At 40.1% G+C, this 20,432-nt stretch overlaps 1 protein-coding gene across 2 annotated transcripts; it reads right to left on the bottom strand.

Annotated features, from left to right (window-relative positions):
• Positions 1-15,136: 15,136 nt before the first annotated feature.
• Positions 15,137-19,110, bottom strand: LOC107267590 (protein spaetzle). Of its 2 annotated transcripts, none has more exons than XM_015739512.2 (7): positions 18,799-19,110; positions 17,234-17,360; positions 16,888-17,099; positions 16,237-16,302; positions 16,039-16,142; positions 15,304-15,957; positions 15,137-15,223 (listed from the first exon to the last, which is right to left on the bottom strand). In XM_015739512.2, exons 1-6 carry the CDS (start codon positions 18,862-18,864, stop codon positions 15,699-15,701), a joined length of 834 nt encoding a protein of 277 aa, XP_015594998.1. In that variant the 5' UTR covers positions 18,865-19,110; the 3' UTR covers positions 15,137-15,223; positions 15,304-15,698. The 2 variants fall into 2 exon arrangements, with proteins under 2 accessions (XP_015594998.1, XP_015594999.1); XM_015739513.2 differs by having other exon boundaries at positions 16,045-16,142.
• Between the last annotated feature and the right edge of the window lie 1,322 nt (positions 19,111-20,432).

Raw genomic sequence — 20,432 nt, 5'->3', positions numbered from 1 at the left:
TGTTACTACTGCTTCCCGTATTTAATTATGATTTAATGGTGATTTAATAATTAATAAAACTTTAGGTGTTTCCTTATGGAGTACTACTTGGCGGGTCTTCGAAAAAATTTCTAAAATCGGAATTTGTATAACTACTTCCTCTTCCCGAGTATTTATAGTAGGCAAATAAGCTTTACCTTTTTCATTAGTAACTAAGACATTTCCTAAATATATTCCTTTCCCAGCGTCTAACTTGGGAATATATCCTTCCTTCGCATCAGAATTAGCTCGTCTTATATAGAACATACTTTTTGTCCTCGCCGGAACTGTGATTGTTTCTCGCGATTCAAATGGAACAATTGCGTTGGGCAATATTAACTGTTGCTGTTTATAATCAATTATAGCGGGTACTTGATTGAAAAATTCATCTCCTAAAAGACCAGATTGTAATATAGGAAAATCATTTGGAACTAGATGGAACACGGCTTCACTACCTAAGATGCTCATTTTAATCCTGCCAAGAGTTTGCACTACCTCAGGAGTTATTCCTTTAAAATGTAGGATCTCCTCACGATCAACTGGGATTCCGTTAATAACAGCACTTTCTTTTACCAGACTCGGTCCAGCTTCAGTGTCAAGTAATAAAGTTACAGGTACAGGAGTTTCCTCAAATATTAATTTCATCGTTGCACTACTATTTCTATGATTCAGATTTATAGCGGTTACACGAGCTATTCCGGAATCACTTCTTGAATTGAAGTGACTACTGCCGAGTGCTGGTTCTGATATCCAGGGGTTCCCTGTGGTGCACTCTGCCCAGGAGCCCCATTCCCGTTTCCCGAATTCCATCCCACCAGCCGGGCACAACGTCTCATGAGTTTCGACAGTACGAACACTCAAGACATCACAGAAGTTCACATCCGTTTTACATTCGCTCAACAATCGTTCAAAATTCGTTCGATCTAATCCGCGACTTACGTGTCATCTCCCGATCCACAATGTAAGTTCGGTAACATGATGGGAGCGAAACCTTTTACGTAAGGCCCGTTCGCTTTCCCCGAATCGGAGAACTGCCTAACGCGATTTTCAATCCTGACCGGGAAACTCTACTGAAAATACTTGCGCGTATCAATGGTCAGTTCACTAACTAACCCCCCAGGAAACATGGTCTGTGTTCCTGACATGGGGTCCCATGTCCTCCTACTTACGAGGCCTATTCCTGACTCTCAGTAATACTCGCGACGCGCGATGAGGTTCTGGACATGGTATTACTTCGCAAATTCATACAAATTTCACATTCAACAAATTAGGTTCGCGTTCCACGGACACTGCCTCGCGAAGTCCTAGGACTTTATCGACGACAAGGCATTACTTCAATAACAGCATCTCGCTCGAGGATTGACGTTTCGATCTACTATGATTGAGTCTCTTATGATCACTTATTTTCAACTTCGCTTCGACATCTACGCACTTTGGTCTCCAATCTTTAGGAGAATTCGACAAAAAAAGAAGAAACCTGTTCCCAGGTCCTTTTTAGGCCTATCAGATGGATTTACCGCTACTCGACTTCACGATCTCCCATGATATATTCACTTCACGATACCCTACCGCGAGGGTATCCTGTGCTCCAGGAAGCCCCTCGCATCGCGACCTGTCCCTAGTAGTCTTTCCCAATGAGATCTCTGCGATCTCCTCGCGCGGGGCTTTTCACCACCCTTCTTTCATATACGAGTCTGGAAAAGTACACTCCTTCGGCGGAGGCGGACGACGCTAAGGTATCTGATAGCCTCAATCCGGTTCGACTTCCTATCATAGGAAAGACGAATAAAGAAAACTAAACTAATTCGCTCGTGATCATAGAATCTTCGGACTCAACACTACCCACCGAATGTTTTCGATATGGGCTTTATTCGAAATTTAAAGTCATGAGCTATCCTGAGTCAGCTGTGTACGTTCGCGACAACCTTTCGGACGCGAAAAACAAAACTTCGATCGCCATACTAACGATGTCAACTCTAAACAGAGACGTTTGGAAACGCGACCTTCTCTAATCCGGTTTGGAATGTTCCAGTACATTCTTACGTTCACACTTTCGTATCGGATTGTTCCACGGGTGGTTAGTTAAACGTTGTCTAACCCTTTCAGAAATTTTCGATTCCGAAAAATTAACTACGGTGGTCTACACAAAATCAAAGTTCGAGTCCCCAAAAAGCTTTAAATTTTCTCCCGTCTGTCCTTGGTTCTCTTCGGGCCCCACGTTGGGCATGTACATACTGCGGGAACAGTCCAGGATGTCGAAAATTGTATGCAACAATCGGACGATGATGCCCGGATTTTTCTCAGACCCATGCATTGTGTGCGTCTTTCCTGAATTCGATGAGCCATACATCATGAAGGTCATGTTGTTGCCGTTTACGATACTTTGTGTTCTCGGTAAAACGATATTTCGAAAAATTTCCTCTTGCTTGGTTTGCTCGGGGAGCACGCGGGTAAATTCGAACGATCGTCCGTGCTGATCATCCATTACAGTTATCGAATTGCCCGACACTGTTAAGGATCGACTTGACATAGTACGTCGTGCTCCGACGGGTGGTCGCACCCGCGCGAATACGTTCAAGTTTTGTGACTCGCTGCCAATGGATGTTCTATTTGCCTGGTGGTGTATACTCGACTGATCTTGGCTTACTTCATTCGTGAACTCAAGCGTGCGAGCGACTTTTTTTTATGACGAAGGCGCCGTGTCAGGTATTGTGGCCTTCCTTGAACGTTCTAGATGTTGACTAACTGACGAAGTGTCTCGCAATTCCCAAGACACGATTTTCCGTACTTCACTCGGCGTCAAGGTCACCATCCCCTGGCTTGGGATTATTAGATCGGTCTCCCCCTTGTTTGGCCGATTGCAATGGGTGGAGGATTCCAGTGGTGTTTCCATAATGAATGTGAGGACAGCAACCGCAGCTTTCTGATTCAATGTCCAAGCTCGGAAAAATGTGCCTCCCCGACCGAACCGCCGTGATTCATTTTTCAAAATCGTACGATTGCGTGGTGTCGAAGATGCCGTTTCACTTGTCGGTCTGATCGGGATGTCGTAGACCGATTTGACGGATGCTCCGCTGAGAACCTCTGCTCTGCACACACAATATTTCAACGATAATTCCTTCGCAGGAATTGAATTGAATTGAACTGGATATTTGTTAGGATTGATTTGAAAGTTTCTTCATTCTGCTGCTTACGGTTACTGAAGATGTCTGCGGTGTGGAAGAAGGTTGGTTTAGGCAGAATGTATATGTTGTAACGTGGCGTTACAGAGTTGGAGGGGATACCACCTAGGAATGACCGAAAAATAAATAAATAGGACTTATCAGGTCGGACAGTGGGTTCAGTAGCACAGTGGTAAGTGCTCGACTTGGCAGTCCGAAGGTATCGGGTTCGAATCCCGATCAGAACTCCTAATTTTTCGGAAAATTCCTAGCTCTCTAGTGCTCCCTGGCGGCTCTATGGATCAAAAATTAATTATAGCGGGGACGAGCCGAGCCGGGCACCCCGTTATAAATGGTGAATAATATAATCAGGTGAATAAATGAGTAGGGTTTATTATAAAATTGACACACCGGCAACAAATTCTACGAAAATACTAGTTCATGAATAAGCGAAAGCAATTTCAACTGGTATTAAGTAACTTAGCGAATTACAATAAATTGGAGTAAACTGATAAATTGTAATTAGTAAGCAGAGGAAAGTAAAACTGTTTTAACTAAACTGTCTGACGGACCAGCGGAGAATGAAAGTGAGTCTTGGAGAAAATTAGGGATGTTAGTTAGCGGGGCTGGATTGTTGGAGTAGGGTTAGGGATTATTACTATTGGTTCGGCTAGAGGAATTTTTAAGAAAAAGAGCATGGAGTGGTTAAACAAATTTAAATAAATGTCCTTTTTGTACATGCAGCTCATCTCCTACACACAAATACTTACTTTCAATCAATAAGCCTTTATATGATAAATCTACATTTGTATTTATATTTATCAATCGATTGCCTTTTATATGGGTATATGTACGTATATGTATATAAATTTGAACGAACTGAACATCAATCTCGATTAAATAATTTTGAGATGCATGAAATACAATGTCCAGGAGCTGAAATCTTTAGAAGTTTCACTTCCCCAACAGGTGCATTTCCTAACAAAATAAAGCTAAACACGCAACAGGCCCACAAAAGAACCCTTCCAAGTGGCCCTGTCATAAATCTACGATTACTTCAACTCACCCCTTAATCACCACGTCAAAACTAGATCATACGTTCACTTTTATCGGAGTAAGTCATTAAAACGTGAATTTACGCCGTATTTTTCAAAACTTATTTGCGAATTTCTGAAATTTCCTAAGACGCGTCAGGTTACTTGCGTATCGGTCTATATTGCGCCGTCACGACCCTACTGAAGCATTTCGACCCCAGACTAACTGTTTGTGCAGGTATTTGTATCACTTACCTGTGAACTAAATGTCAAAATTAATATTTCCTCACCAAATCGAAATTCAGTTACTCACGAATGCTTAAGAGGAATTGTCTGGAATGCTCGGGAAAGAGAAAAATACAATACGGCAACGGGTGGCGGTACTCTGTGGCGTCCTCGCTCACGATTGATCTGTTACGATAGCTTCAACAACCACCATCTCCACTGGGTAAAGTCGAGCAAATTATCCTGTGTCTCCAATTTCTGTATCTCTGTATCTCTGCATCGTCGATTTACCTAATCACTCTTGGAAAGAAGTGATAAAGGATGGAAGATGAAACGGTGGAACAAATGAATGATTATGCAAAGCTGTTAAACTGTTTACAAGAATTGGATGAATCAATAAAGCGCGCAAGAGTCTTGTAAAAATCAATACATTTCAATGTTAATGTTATTTAGAAAACAATAGGTATAATTCAAATTAAGTAGATGAAGACCCTCAACCAGGTTAATCATCACAGATGCGATTTTACCTGTAACGATTCATTCTTTCCCTGGGGACAAGTAGACCTCCACTATAAGCACATTTTAACGTCCCTGATACTGTCCGAACACTATGCAAAAAGACACTAATATCAAATAATAAGTGCATATATCATTTTTATCATTATCATGGGGTTGCGGACCCCTAGCTCTTTGGGTCCCAATAATATCATGAATCACACTTGATACATCGAACATATTCGTAGTTGTTTGAAATACGGATCCCCAGCCATCGATTCGTTGATTCATGACCGCCCGAACTATGTTTTCAAGACTTCTGTTCACACTAGTTATTTGTGCACATCTCAAACGTGTTTCAAATGCCATCATGTATGGACCTAACCATCTGTCCCAGTGATCATGCGAATTTTCGGCATTCACAAATGACATTAAATCTGGCTGCATGCAGGGAGATAAAGAGAAAGTCCCTTTAAAACGTAATGCATAAGTATGCGGAGTAACAGCTAGAGCGGGAATAACCACTTTAGTCTGAGAATCGAACTTCCACGATCGATTTAATCCTCTATTAACTTGAATGTTTACATTTGGTTGCAAAGCATTCCCCCCAAACTGAAGTGCAGGTACCACAGCCAATAGAGGAAGACTATCGTCCATTTCAATATTTACATCATCAATTGTCCCAACTATTTCAATAGTCCCTTCCGTCATCAAAAGTCCTGAAATTGCTCCAGTATTAAAATTCTGCGGACCACTCATTCCGACAACACTCCTATGTAACATATAAACAGAATCATTAGTTAAATACAGATGCTGACCAAAAGTATCACTATTATAAATGATATTACTCTTTCATCTAAAATCCTCGGCTCAATCTTCAACATTACTGGCAACGTCTCTTGAACGTTCGAACCTGCGACTAATATCACAGCATCGGTGTACGTTGGTTTTCTTGGCCGTAATGGCCCAACATTAAAAGTTAACAACTCCTTAAAAACACGATCATTCCGGATATACGTCGCATCCATCAAATATTTTTGGAAGAATGGGTCTTTTATTTTCCCACCTTCTCTAGTCCAATCCATGTCATGTAACTGCTTGTATCGTCTTTCAGTAGTCATGAAAGCTATAAATTCCAAAGACATATTTTGAAGACTTGTCACAATGGAGTCAACAGATGGTCCAGTTGTAGACTTCGTTAGACCAAGAACTAATTGCGACAAACTCGACAAAGTATTCCCACCCAAAGGGATGGCATCAGATTCCGACTGTGCATTGTACAAAGCGTTATTTATTCTTTCGCTTAAAGCGGAAGCACTTATTAACCCATCCATATTGATTTTCACTTTTAAACTCATTAGGTAGATGAGGAAAATATTGTTAAAAAATATTAAGCAATAAAATCCATTCGATATTTGCATGATGCGAACAAAATGTTTCCTTACAAGTAATAGTATAATATTTTTGTAAAAACACCTGTAGTTATGAGACTCAGAAAAACGTTTCCACCGTTTCAAACAATATACAACACATACGAATTATAATTAAAGTTACATAATGGTTATCTGGTTATAGGGCACAGTTCCATAGGGAGAACGTGACAAAATCATTTAACAATGATTTTCGATCCTCTAAGGAAACATGCCTTTCTTAAGAGAATCGAAAAACATATATACCCAGCACAACAAGTCCGTTACACCAAGATCAAAGATCATTGTATTTATTGAAAGTGCGGTGCTTGAGCATGCGGACGACTGGTACTTGCTAGATTGTAACGATAATAATGGATAACTAATGGATATAAATAAATAATTTAAGTGAATAATCTTTAAATTTATCCCAACTTTCGTGCTTTTTTGAGGAACGCTTCGGCAGCGGATGATGCTACTTTCAGACCTGTGATGTCTGAAAGAGACTTGCGGCCGAGGGTACGTACCCTCGAAGTGAAGTTAGCCCCTAATTTTTTTTAAATCGCGATTTTTCACATTTAATCGACAGAACTATTTCTAAAAACCATCAGCAACTCTAGAACTCTTCTGCGGGCAATCAGAACTCCAACTATTTTTTTGAAATGAGCATAATGATGGGCTAACTTCACAGAGGTGCCTGGCCAGCATATTTTAGTGGGGTCTGTTTTTTGTCAACCACATTTGGCAACCATGTGAGCCCTTCCGCTGACTTGCTTTAGCACGAGAATCTCTCGAAAAACTTTTCCACGATTTCCCATTGTCCCAAAAACTTTCCACGACAAGAAAAACAATTCACGACGGTTCGAGACGCTTCTCTTACAGACAGGGTCTGATTTAACTTTGAACGACTGAATATACATACTCACGATACTATTGTTACGTCCGGATGAGAACTCTAGAACTCTTCTGCGGGCAATCAGAACTCCAACTATTTTTTTGAAATGAGCATAATGATGGGCTAACTTCACAGAGGTGCCTGGCCAGCATATTTTAGTGGGGTCTGTTTTTTGTCAACCACATTTGGCAACCATGTGAGCCCTTCCGCTGACTTGCTTTAGCACGAGAATCTCTCGAAAAACTTTTCCACGATTTCCCATTGTCCCAAAAACTTTCCACGACAAGAAAAACAATTCACGACGGTTCGAGACGCTTCTCTTACAGACAGGGTCTGATTTAACTTTGAACGACTGAATATACATACTCACGATACTATTGTTACGTCCGGATGAGAACTCTAGAACTCTTCTGCGGGCAATCAGAACTCCAACTATTTTTTTGAAATGAGCATAATGATGGGCTAACTTCACAGAGGTGCCTGGCCAGCGCGCGAGCAGGTACGCCGGGCCAGCATGAACCTTGAGTCTTATTGCGAGGGATCCCTACCAGTGTTTCCTTTATTTATTGCTGTTTACAAAGGAAAAGGATCTTGTATAGTGGGAGGGTTAGAAAGACCAATGGACGCTAAGGGTAAGATTTGAAGATTGGGAAAAACCGTTTTGGAAGATCAATAATGGTATTTTTGCTAAGAGATAATAAAGGATGGTTTTTAAGAGGTGATAGAGAGAGGATGCTTATGAGGGATAATAATGAATTTTGTAAAGGCTTAAAGTTTCCGGATCTTGAATGTTTGCAAAAGATACGGAATGTGCGAGGATGCATCGGTATGAGGGTTTTTTGAAACGTTATACAGTATTAAAATCTTGGCCTAATTTGCAGAAAATGTATATTGTGATTTAGGTTAAATTCTAGTATGTTGGAATATTTTTTAAGTAGCGTAAGGTCGTGTAATTTTGTATGGGGCTTTTCTATTTAATTTAAAAAAAATTATCTTAATTGTTGACCAGAAGCTGCATCGCAGAAACTCATCTTACTTCGACTTCCTTGGTCTGAAATTACGTTGTTATAATTCTGCTTGATGATTTGAGGTTTGTGCTTGGTCTGTTTTGTTATTCTAAAGATAAACAAGCCTAATACGCTTCGCATGGCGAGCGGGACAAAGAGCTCGATATCAGTCGTCGAATGAATAGCCCCTCACTCATGAATCGAAAGACCAGGCGTAATATTATAATTTTTATATAGTATAAATAATAAATCAAGTGAGTTCAGTAACTGTAATATATAAGATTTGAATATGGGACGTGCTAAATCAGTAACTAGCATTGAAAACGCAAAGTTGAATTTTTCTTAGAACAAAAGCTATCTGATCGTGAAATTTTCAAGAAAATCAAGCAGAGTTCAAAAGTAATAATTGTTTTAAAATTAAGAAAGACTTTTTTCTTGTGTTTACAGAATGAGAAATATAAGATTCGTGAAGTTGTAAGCAAACGGTATTAGATATTTCAAAATACTGAAATTTTAGACTGGCCTGTACTTTCCCTAGATCTTAGTATCATTGAAAATATTTGGAGAATGGTTATTAATTTGTTTTGGGAATTTCTCCCAGATGTAGGATTTTTCCTGCGTATGCGCAGTTGATGATCCCATCACTGCGCGAAGATATTTATATTATCGTATTCGCTTTTCTCGATATTATAATTTAATCTTTCGACTTTTTATACAAGTTATGATTACTATGTAATTGTAAATTGTTTTTTTACTAAAATCCTTTGATTCTAGTTCTTTTGTACTGTTTAAACTTGTAGCATAAAAGAGTTTTCAGAATGTGATTTCGTGGAACCAACGTATTCAAATATAACTCAATACGCATGCGCGTCGAGTTGCGAGGATACGGGTAATCCCCACTCTCTAGCAACGTTGGTTACAACTAGTTCAAACAGCTTCCTTCGAGGTAGTTAGTTGGTTCCAGTTGGTTCTTGTGCTTTGTACCGGCAAGATGTGGCCAACGACTTATCCTAGTCTAGGGAGACGTGAACAAAGAAGACTACCTTTACTGAACCAATATTATCCTGGAGGATCGAAAACTATAATATTGGAATGGAAACTATAATTTGTTGGAGCTTACGGATATGGCATTTCTACGAACGAGTCTTTGAAGAACGATTGACGAAGGAGGATCTACATAAGACCGTTCGAAGGCGAAGCACGACTTTCGAGATACAAAACAAAATAATGTAAGTAATTATCTTATTTTATAGTATATGAGCAATTTGATTACGATCTATTACAGCAATTCTAGAGACAAAGTTTAGTTTAATGAAAAATAGAATAATACTTGTAACAAGTTCTATAGTAAATTAGAATCAGATTCTTATGGGATATTTTGGTTTTTGATTATTGCGGCTTCAAGACCGGTTTTCCCTGTTTTAAGCAGTTTCGTAATATTTTGTAGCCATAAGTTCGTTTTGCTGTAATTGCTTTTCCTCCTTTGTTATAGCCCTTATTCCATTACTCATTATATAGTAAGCTCTACAAGATATCCTGTCTTCTTGTGTTTTCTTTTAGAATGGACAAAAAAAATGTTTTTTTTTTCAATTGTAATAATTGAGAGCTTCTGTATGTTCATGATTATCATAAGCATATTTTTGCTACTTCTGTTATTTTCTTTGAGTTTTGTTTCAATTATTGTTATCAAATCTATGATTTTATTATTAATCAGATCTTTGATACTTGTCTGGTAACTATTCAATATATTTATATTTTGTGGAACTTCATCTGCTACTATTATTTTTGCTTTGCTGTTAGCTACTATATTTAACAAGTTTACTATATGTTGTATTTTTATTAACTAAATTACCTATTCTTGTTTTTCTATTGTCCTTACTGTCTCTATTTGTTACAATGATCTCTTAATTATTTTCCTTTTTTTTCCCCCCCTTGACCTTCATTTATTCCATTTAGGTAGCTGGATATTAGTGTTTTATTTTCCATATAGTATGCACTGGGAAGACCTTTAACCAAGGGCTATTTATTTGCTTTTTCTGCTATACATTCATCTTTTCGATGATCATCTTATTACTTATTACATCAATAGCACATATCAAAGTTTAATGTTGTCCTATTGAGAGGCAATTTTTGCATTGAATTGTTTCCTTCTTAAGTTGTTCTCAAGATATTACTTGGTAAAAAATGTTTTTAATTTGATTGTTTTAGCGCTATTAGGAGAAATATCTGCAGTGTAGCTTCTTATTTTCTTCAAAGGATTTTCTTATTTAAAAGTTGTTTCGACTTCTGACTTCTTTTTGTTTATCTTGTCTAAAAATTTTTTTGAATCTTAAATCACTAAATCTTTTAAGTAGGAATGTTTGATTTTTCTCTTTCTCAGGGGTGTACATATAGAACGTCATCTTTTTATATATATATTGAGTTTGTTCTTATTTCATATTTTGATTTAAAATGTATTATTTTTATTAATGGTGGGGTCCTTTTATTTTTATCAAAGCTTTGATATGTTCCTCTTTGTTCGCATCATCTTGTTCCATGCTATCATTACTTACAGATGCTTTTGTTTTGCAGGTTCCTGTCATTTTTATCTTTTGCTAAACCCGATACTCATCTTCGGTGAGTACTTAAAATTTATTTATTAGTCTCGTTTGTGTGTCTTGTATGGTGGGTCCCAAAAACATTTATTTCTACTTCCAAGTTCTTCCATAGAAGAAGAAAACTTTGACCTCTCTCAAGTTAGCATCACCATTGTGCAAATTTGAAAAAGAAAATTATAATTTGAAAAAGTTCTGGTTATTCCTGGAAGAGCTTTTGATAATTTTAAAAAATAGTTTTGCTAATTATATTTAAAAAATGGGGATTTTAAAAATGCTGGGTTACCTTCATGACACGCCCCGCATTAAAAGAAAAGAGTGTGTGCTTAGATCACATGGTTGAAGTGAAACTTTTTTCGGATATCTAATGAAATTCATATGACAATGAGATTTTTTTTTTATTCATGTTTATTAGCTTTCTCAGCTAATTGTTGTACATTGTTTTACATGCGTGTATGATACACTTAATTAATTGTACTTATAATATACTCCTTTAACATTCTCTTGAATGCTATCAGTTTTTGACAACTTTTGACCTCTGTTAGTAGCGCGTTGTACATTTACACTCCTTCTTAGAGCATGCTTTTTTGGGCACTTCTAGTTCTTCTGAATTGTATTGCAATATTTTCCGTTTGTCGTGTAACCCTATCAGTTTTAGATGTTACAATGATGAACTTTTCGCTACTTCTTTCGGCATCAGATTCTTTACGCCCTTGTAAATATATATGAGCATGGGGCGTTAGAGCGAAAAGGAGACCAAAGAGAGTGGAGGTTGATGCGAACTAATATAATGGCGATACTACGCAACATACTCCTTTCATATTTTAAAAAAATTAAATTTTTTTCAAATTTCTATTAACACTATGACATTTAATTTTCTATGATTCCATCATTGAAACAATTGGCTTGTGATTGCTAAAATATGATTCAATTTTGTCTAAATGTCATGCAAATACTGCATCGAGAGTTGTTCCTGATCTTGTTGTTGTTTCATTAGGATTATTTACCTTTCTCAATCTTATTTTCATTCCGACGTGAAAAATATCAAATTGGATTGCCGCATAACTTCATGAATATATTTGTCTCATTCTCTCGCACGCTAATCCCTATAGCTCGTATTCAGAACTCGCCTTTAAATTTTTTCTTAGTGACTTTAAGAGCGGGTTTTGAATACGGGCTTATATATCTATATCGTTTGTCTCTTTTTACTGACGCTTTTTCGTTTCATAATTTTCAATTCACACCGTGTCATAAAAAGTTTCACTTCAAAAATGCAATTTCTTTTTAGTAGTTATGAATAATTAAACAATAGTTCAGTCGCAATTTCCAATATGAGGAAGATATGTTTTCGAATTAAGAATATCTTTATTACGATGTGTGTAATTTGACAGCTCTGTTTAAACTGAAAGAAAATGTGATCCATCCAGATGACGTTGCACACAAACGGCAAAGCAATAGTTGGAGGATCGGTGAACTTGACAAAGTATATTTACAGCGAAGCAATTAGGAAAAGATATATGGATCATTTAACACTAAACGTATCATCGAGCGGTAATTTGACCGTTTTAAACCCAAAAATACGTTTATAAAATAGTGTTAAGAAGCAATTTTTTAGGCATTATAAACATCAATTTTCATTTTTCCCCACTAACTTCCCGGCAGTGTCCAGACGACGGTTTGGACATAATCGGTACAGCAGTAGCAGAAGGATCGGTAACTGCACCCTACCAACTATATTTACAAACTCTTACTACTTCCGACGGACGATCGCATATTGTCGGTAAAGTAGTAATGGGAAGTTCGTTCAACTCCACTTTACCGACGGCCATTTACAAGCAATGTAAATAGCCGTCGGGATGATGGTCATAAAGCCTGTTCAGGCTCTGACCTTTCGGAAATTCACCCGAGATCGGCCAGTTACTTGCACCCTATGTCGTTGATGGCCATGAGACTTGATTGTACAGAACGTATTGTTACCCGACGGTTGATAGAAATTCAAATCTCCAATTGTTAAATATAAAATTGTAAATCATTAAGAAAACTGATAGAAACGAACTTCTACATACGATGTAGTTCTTTCGACCACGAACAAGGTATTTACGTTATTGTTCAGCGTGGATAGGCGTTGGCTTAATGTCGTCGGATACGCAGGACGGCTAAAAACTCAAGAATCAAAAACTCATCAATCAATCAAGAATCAAGTGAACTAGTAGCGATAGCGGGATGAGAGTCCCCGTACGCTAAGCTGAACTCATAACGTAGAAATCAGATATTTCGGTAAATTAATTCTCTGTAAACGATTAGTACAGATCGATAGATCTAGAGGAAATGTAGCAGGGCAAGTTCTAAAAAGTTAATAAAACAGTACTTAATGCACGAAAACGGATAACTATAGCGAAAGCGGGACGAGATTCCTGTTCCGCGATGCGAATTTACAAAATCCAGGAATTAGTTCTATTATTACGTCCCGAATGTGCGCTAAGGAGACGTAACTCTGCTTTTTTTTTTTTTTTCGGGTACGCGCTTTGTCTCGTACGGGCTCGGTCCTTCGGTTAGGGTATAAGGTTACGAAATAAACACGAGAGACGATTTATATTAATTTTGTTTATTCATTCATGCTCTCTCCCATAACACACTGACTCTCGCGATTACTTACAGATTAGCTTAGCGGTAGATTACGAACAGGATTCCATAACATTAATTTGATTCGCAATTCTAAACTCTGTCCGGACAATACACTAGGGGTTCCTTGCTCGTATTACATTGAGGAGATTTGGTGTACTGGTGTCCCGAATCCCTGGTTTCACTCGCGAGTTTAACACGGAGGCTACTCAGGCTATGCGCCGTAAGAGCCTTTTACTAACTTTACTCGTTGGAGTGCAAAAACGATACCAACTGGGCCCCCTTGTATCGGCGCATCCTCTGGGCCCTGTCGGACCCAACGAGAGGGATTTAAATACTGTGTTGACGTTTCGCGAAATGTCTCCGCGGTCAAAGTTCAACAGTCGGTGCCTTTCTTGACTTTCCTGCTTTCTGGTTCTACGTCATATATGATTTTACTGCTGAATTTTTCTCTGACTCGCGGTCTGACATACAGTCTATGCAATGTTTTTTGAATTCTTTTTGTAATTCATTGTAATCAAATTTGGCCCTTGTCGTATTTAATCATTTTTTTGAACGCCGAGCTAAATGCCTTATAGTGTTGTCTTCACCTGATTTCCGCCAGCCGTGATATTCGTCAAGCTCTCCCAGCCTTGGGGATCTAATTCGCAGGGAGTGCGTATTTAAATGCATAAGCTTAGGCCTGCAGCCTCTAAGGCAACTGTCTATCTCGCACGAATACTAAATTCGAATTATGTCCGCAGCTGACGCGATTTAATTGATCTTTCAGTACAAGCAGGACCCCCTGTAGTAGTGTCGACTCAGTGATGCTGTTTGCATGGATCCTCGAGGGGGTCCAGACGAAGTTGTGACGGGGTTTTGTGAATGATGGGGTAATGATGACGATGTTTCACAAAATTCGTAGAATAGAATCGCCAGGTATCCTTCACTTGTTTAGAACTTACTTGAATGGCCAGTTCCTGATACTGTTATGTTCGAACCAGAATGGAGGCCTAGTCTCTGGTGCCTTTACCGAACCGTAATATACTATTAATTGAGTCAATGCTTGCGGACTTTACTCGGGATTGTGTTATGCCTCTAATTAACGTGGAGAAGAATTGATAGAATTGGATATGTGATAAAATTGAATCTAAAGATATTAAGACAAGTGAAAACCGTCACCAACTGAATAATTGAAAACTTCGGAAGTTCTAACATCTACTATGATTCAACAAAATTTAAGAGTTCCTTCACCAAATATAATAATTTTATTGTGTTTACCTTGATTCCGATGATTATCATGATGATTGATGATGATAGTGGTACGAAAAGGGAATAGACTTAAAATAGGAAAAATGTGAAAGCGAATTTGGATAAAGAAAATGAACACGATTTATTATAATGCAGCGTACTAGTCCAAATAAAACTGAGCAACAGTTATACTTGGTGTAACTGAACAACTAGGTTGGTTCTCACTTTAACGATCTTTCAACTTTTGTCAATCTCTTCTCGTAGTGTATGGAGATTTTCGTCTTAACTTTATATTTCAGTAAGCATGTCCTCCAAAACAATCCTCGAAAAGTTTGAGTCTGAGCTTCTCTATTATTTCTTCTTTTTTTTTACTGTAAACATAAATTATTGAATATTTGACGAATTTCTTATTAATAAAAAATGTATAATAGGGTTATAGAACCTACCATTTTTAGATTTAACTTCATCCTCGTGTCTTTTCACGACTCGTTGTGGTTGAGGCTCGAACTCTCGTGTTGATTTTATTTCAATAGCTGTGAGTAAGTTTGTGGCGTCAGTACAAGATTTATTAGACAGAAAAGTAGAAGTACTCGAAGGGAGGGGTACCACTTACCGCGATTTCTGATAATTCGCTCGTGACTCTCAATATCTCATGACACAGTTCTATAGCTGCCGGGTGGTCGCCACAGGCGCAGTACAACTATATTTCACGGCAACGCCAAGCATGGCGGAATTAATTCAGTCATGAAATAACAGAAGCCGAGGAAAGACTGAGAAGCCACTTTAGGCATCTCCTGGAAGTGTGCCGGCGACACGTCCGTGTCCACCGTGTATCCGTCTTGGCTCGTTTCTCATCGAAATCTCTTAAAATTCCATCGAGTGCGCTGCGAGCAGCTCCATTGCGAAATCTTCAATTTCGCCATCGATGCCGATTACTTTGTCAAGAGTCTCCGCGTGTACTCTCGCCTCTTTTAACGGGGCGAACCGATAATTCGAAATTCTCCGCCGTCACGGCCAATCAGCCTGATAACTCGAGGTTCGCTTCTCAGAAAGATTCGCTTTGCCGATATCCATTCCCATCCTCGTAAGGAGATTTCCGGTGAACTTGGCGTGACAGCAGCAGCTGGCCGGAAACCGGAACACGTCCGGCGAAACCGAACCGTTCGCCATCAAGGCCATCAGCTGACGATAGATGTACTTTTGCTTGCAGCTCGTCTTGTAGCCGTTAGGTGAGCTCTCGAGGATTTTGCATTCGCTGCCTTCGTTCCTGAGGGAAAGAGAAAACATTTGAAATCCTTTTTCCTTCTCTTCCTTATGGCAAACTACTAATGCTTCTCGTCGAACTTACTGGCACCTTTCGATTCGCACTCCCTGGGTGACGTTCCCGTGATTTACTATGTAGCGCCACTGTTTATCCCTGTTTTCCGCTGACTTCGGGATGATCACTTGTTCCTGCGGGTTTGATGAACATTTCTTTACAAGATTCTTACTGACAGTTTGAGATCGGGGAGGTATATGGTATTGACTTATGTGACGCAATACTTACAGTCGAGACGCAGAGCTGCGTTTCCTCCAGAGGGGAGTCGTCTATCCGTTGTATAATATTCACGACCTGGTAAAATAAAATTGATTAGGCATATCTGCGTGAGGAAGTAACAAAGTCCGCTGTCAAAGAGATTCACTTTTATGTGCTGCCTGGTCGTTATCAAGTAATGTCATTTCTATACGTATCAACGTGTTCAGATCGAAAGGATCAATCGGTATTCCGTACGGGTCGGAGATAAAGGAAATGATATTGTATATTGTTCGTATACGAAATATGTAGGTTTGATATTATGTATGGATCTTCGTCACAGTTTCATGGACGTCATATAAATATTTTAATACGGTAATAAAAGAACCCGGTCGCACGACGACCAACAAGACTCCTGCTTCCGATCTGAACCGTTCCACGTGGTTTACCCTAGGTCATGGAAAAGTTAGTTACGTCATGAACGAAATTTCTTTAATCGCTCGGTCATTCGTTCGTACACGTAAGCACGTGCGTCCTATTCTCAGCTACAGCTTTGAAAAGTTCTACGAATTAAGAAAGTCTATCTCGCATTCCAATTGTTCGGTCTAGGAATGAAAATGGAATGAAGTGAAATTACGCGAAATCATTTCTTATAAGGCGGACTTCAAAGAACCATCAGCTTACCTCATCGACTCCTGTGAAGTATTTAAGACTTTCCTGCGTCCTGATGGCCGTTTTAATATAGTTTTCCGGATAATCCGGAGAGTGCTCGCAGTAGGTGGTACCCCTGCAAACGGATTCTGGACCCGGAACGAATCTGTGGACTTGAGATTCGTTGTCCTCGGACGGGAAGACGATCTTCTCGTCGGCCTGCGTAGAGTCGATTCGAGTTGGCACTGAAAATATGGAGAATGTTAATTTTTAATTGATTTTATTAATATTCCTAATAATGACATCCGCGGATTGTATTCGCTTCTGACATTCGAACGCGTCTTTTCCTCAATTTGGGAAATTTCTAGTTGAGACTCACCATTGCGAGCACCGAGCATCGCTTGATTTTCCGGTTGGTCTTCTGCCCTGTAAGCTGTTTTCTCCTGAAGACGAGGGTTACTGGTGTGTCCGATGCTGTGCGGGAAGCTCCCAGTCATTTGTACTACCTGAAACAAATATGGCATTTGATAGTCTGGTTATAGAGGACACAAGATCGATTCAGCATCCACTGCCGTACGATAATTTCGGTAATAATTCGGAATGAGGGTATTCTGTTAGTTGTTATTCGCAGATCGGCAAGCAGCCCAATCGGTCGTCACTACGAGTGCCTACCGAACTGGTAATGAGAAATGGCCGAGGGGTGCTTTGCGCGATGCATTCGCAACACCAGCGCGCACGCAGTCGCACGTGGACGCGGAGTCTCCTAGATAATTCCAGCAAAGTCTCGGATAAACATTCGAACACCCGTGCACGTTTACCGAGCGAAATAAGTTATCCGATTTAGATTTCTCCGATTTCTTGAGTTCAGGCTGTGCTGATTCGGGTTGGACGGTCATCGGCGCTCGGTGGGCCTGACGGACGCGTTGTGCGCGCATGCGCCTCAGAGTACACAGTATGTTCCTGACGACATCACTCGCGTCGCCGGTGCTGACTCGGGGCGAGTCCTCATATCGCGAACACTCGGCACCATGTCTTCGAGTATCCTCCCGCAGCTCAATTTACATTGCCGTCTCTTCGGCATTTTATTTATTTTCTTCCCTACGACTTTCTGCTGTTCCATCCTCGTTCGTCACACGTTTCACGTCCTCCTTTAGCTTCTATTATTGCGTTACAGTCCCCACTCGATTCTTCTGTTAATCTCTGTGCTTCCTCTATGAGCTCTTTCGTATACAGTCAAGATTCTCCACTTTATTCCCCGTACGATCAGTGTCCTTTCCTGGGCCCCTTTTCCTGTGCTCTCGCTGTCAGCCCTCTTTCCTTCTTCCACGTGCTCCTTTCCTACATCTAAGTAATTAATACTTACCTTCTGTGTACTGAATCCTCTTAGCTTCTCTGTTCTCTGTGCCTGGTCCCGTTTAACGCATTTAAATTCCTTTTAAGAACGTCCGCAAGTACAAAAGAATTTTAGTGCAATACTCCAATGTCGCCGAGGGACCCTTCGTTGCGCTGCGGGGCACCGACCCCTGTCTGATACCTGCGCCAACGTTTGGCTCCATAATCCCGTTAAGTTTAGCAAATTTTACAATGACATTTTTATGAGCGTTTCATCAAAGGGTAGTACAAACGGAATATATTATTTTAAAAAAATCGATTTACCCACCAAAGCTGCGTAACCCTTTAAGCGACTTTTGCAGAGGAACACTTAAACATTTGAACGGAGATAGTTTTGATTTCTATAGGAGCTATTGCGCGTTTTGGCGAAAAAAAAAAAAAAAAAAAAAAATCAATAACTAATTAATGACATTCGATTGTGTACATCGACCGAAGACCTACTTGGAATTCTGGGAATGATCGGAACAACATTTGAAATTAGGAGATCCGTGAGCCAGCATATCAGTGGACTCACCTGTGTGTGGATTATTTATAATGCCCAGAATGACTTACCAGCAGAAGAGTCAGTGCGGTTGTGAACAGGGGCGGTCCCAAGACGTTGTCAGCCCTTGGAATCATTGTTTCCTAGCCTTGAGCTGTCAGTCCTTATAGCGCACTAAAACGATTCAATCCTACGCGCCGATTCGCCTCGAATCGACAAGCCGGGCAACAAGCACGTGTATCACACTGTTTATCGAATTAAATCGGACGAACGGCGACACGTAAACTTCGGTACCTTCGTCTCGACGAGCGTCGATCGATTACGCACCCGTTAGCTGCACGTTTCACGAGGTGTTCCACCTGACTGACCTGAAGTCAGCTGTCATCCCGTTATTTATATTAATGACAGTGCGCCTCCATAACGAGGAGCTGCTACTCGGGAGTGGGGGGTGAGCCAGGTCAACTAGCGCGTCATAGCATTTCCACGCGTTGACTCGGTAAATCCAAGAGGGGTGGTGAGGGCAGGGGAGTCGGATGGAGTGAGGGAGAAAACGTGCACGCTTGACGTCATTGCCAGAGCTCATTTACTTGAGTCGCGTTTTCCAAGACAACTTGCTTTGCTAGTAAAGGCAGCAAATCAGCTACGAGACGTTCTGCACTGTGGCGCACCGGCGAAGGGTCATTCGAGCAGCGATTCGCTCGAGCTAACTTTACAACCAATCGCGATGGATCCCCCTTACCCATGTGTACTTATGCTTCCTTGGAAATGAAGAAAACCACACGGACAGCACATACGTGTGGGGCGCTCGATGCGCACGGTGTCGTTGATTTTATTTCAATAGCTGCGAGTAAATCTATGGCGTTAGTACGAGCTTTACTAGACCGAGAAGTAGGAGAAACACGAGGACATTGATCACCGCGATTTATGATAATTGCCACATGGGACTCTAACGATCCTCACTACGAATTCTCTATATTTCGTGATTGTTCTATAGTTGTCTGCTGGTCCACACAATCCTCTTCTTGTATCACTGGATTATTTTTGCTATCTTTGCGTTTTTAAAAATTCTCTGTAGGACCCTTACACTTCTGTCTAGGCGGTCTGTCTTAAAAAAAGTCGTCTCGCATTAAATCCCTCATGACAGCCGTAGCGGGCTGAAGATTTGAAACTTTAACTAGATCGCGTTTCATTTTCGGAGTTGGCAATACGCTGGTCCTTCGGTTACTTGATGTACTGGCACTCTGAGATGTTTCCAGCTAAGACTGAACTGCTGCGCCATCTCTATTCGCTACTTGTAAGAAATGGGTGGACTTTCAGGTTGACTCGTGCAACCCTTTTTATACCATTGGACTATTTTTGCTATCTTTGCTTTTCACAAATGCTGTGTAGGACCCTCAAATTCCTATCAGGCTCATTCGCCCGATGAAATTCCTGACACATGATATCCCCGAGGAGGGATGTAACAGGGTTAAGGTGTAAAATCTTCTTCAGATCACACGATGGTCCTTAGATATTTTCAAAATGACTTTTCTTTGACGAAACACCAGTCATTCTCTGTTTATAAAAAGACGTACTTTCTCCCACCACACAGTGGTCGAAACACGCAACTCCATTTTCTGCTTGTCTATGAGACACTCCCCTGCCGTCCACCCCCCGGTCAAAAATGCAACCGGACCCTAAGTTTTGGGATTGACCCATCCTCAGT

This window comes from Cephus cinctus, unplaced genomic scaffold, assembly GCF_000341935.2.
Source record: "Cephus cinctus unplaced genomic scaffold, Ccin1 Ccin1_scaffold0413, whole genome shotgun sequence".
NCBI classification, from domain to species: Eukaryota; Metazoa; Arthropoda; class Insecta; order Hymenoptera; family Cephidae; genus Cephus; species Cephus cinctus.
The sequence above is the reverse complement of the archived record's forward strand: the minus strand, read 5'-3'. Positions and strand labels throughout refer to the sequence as shown.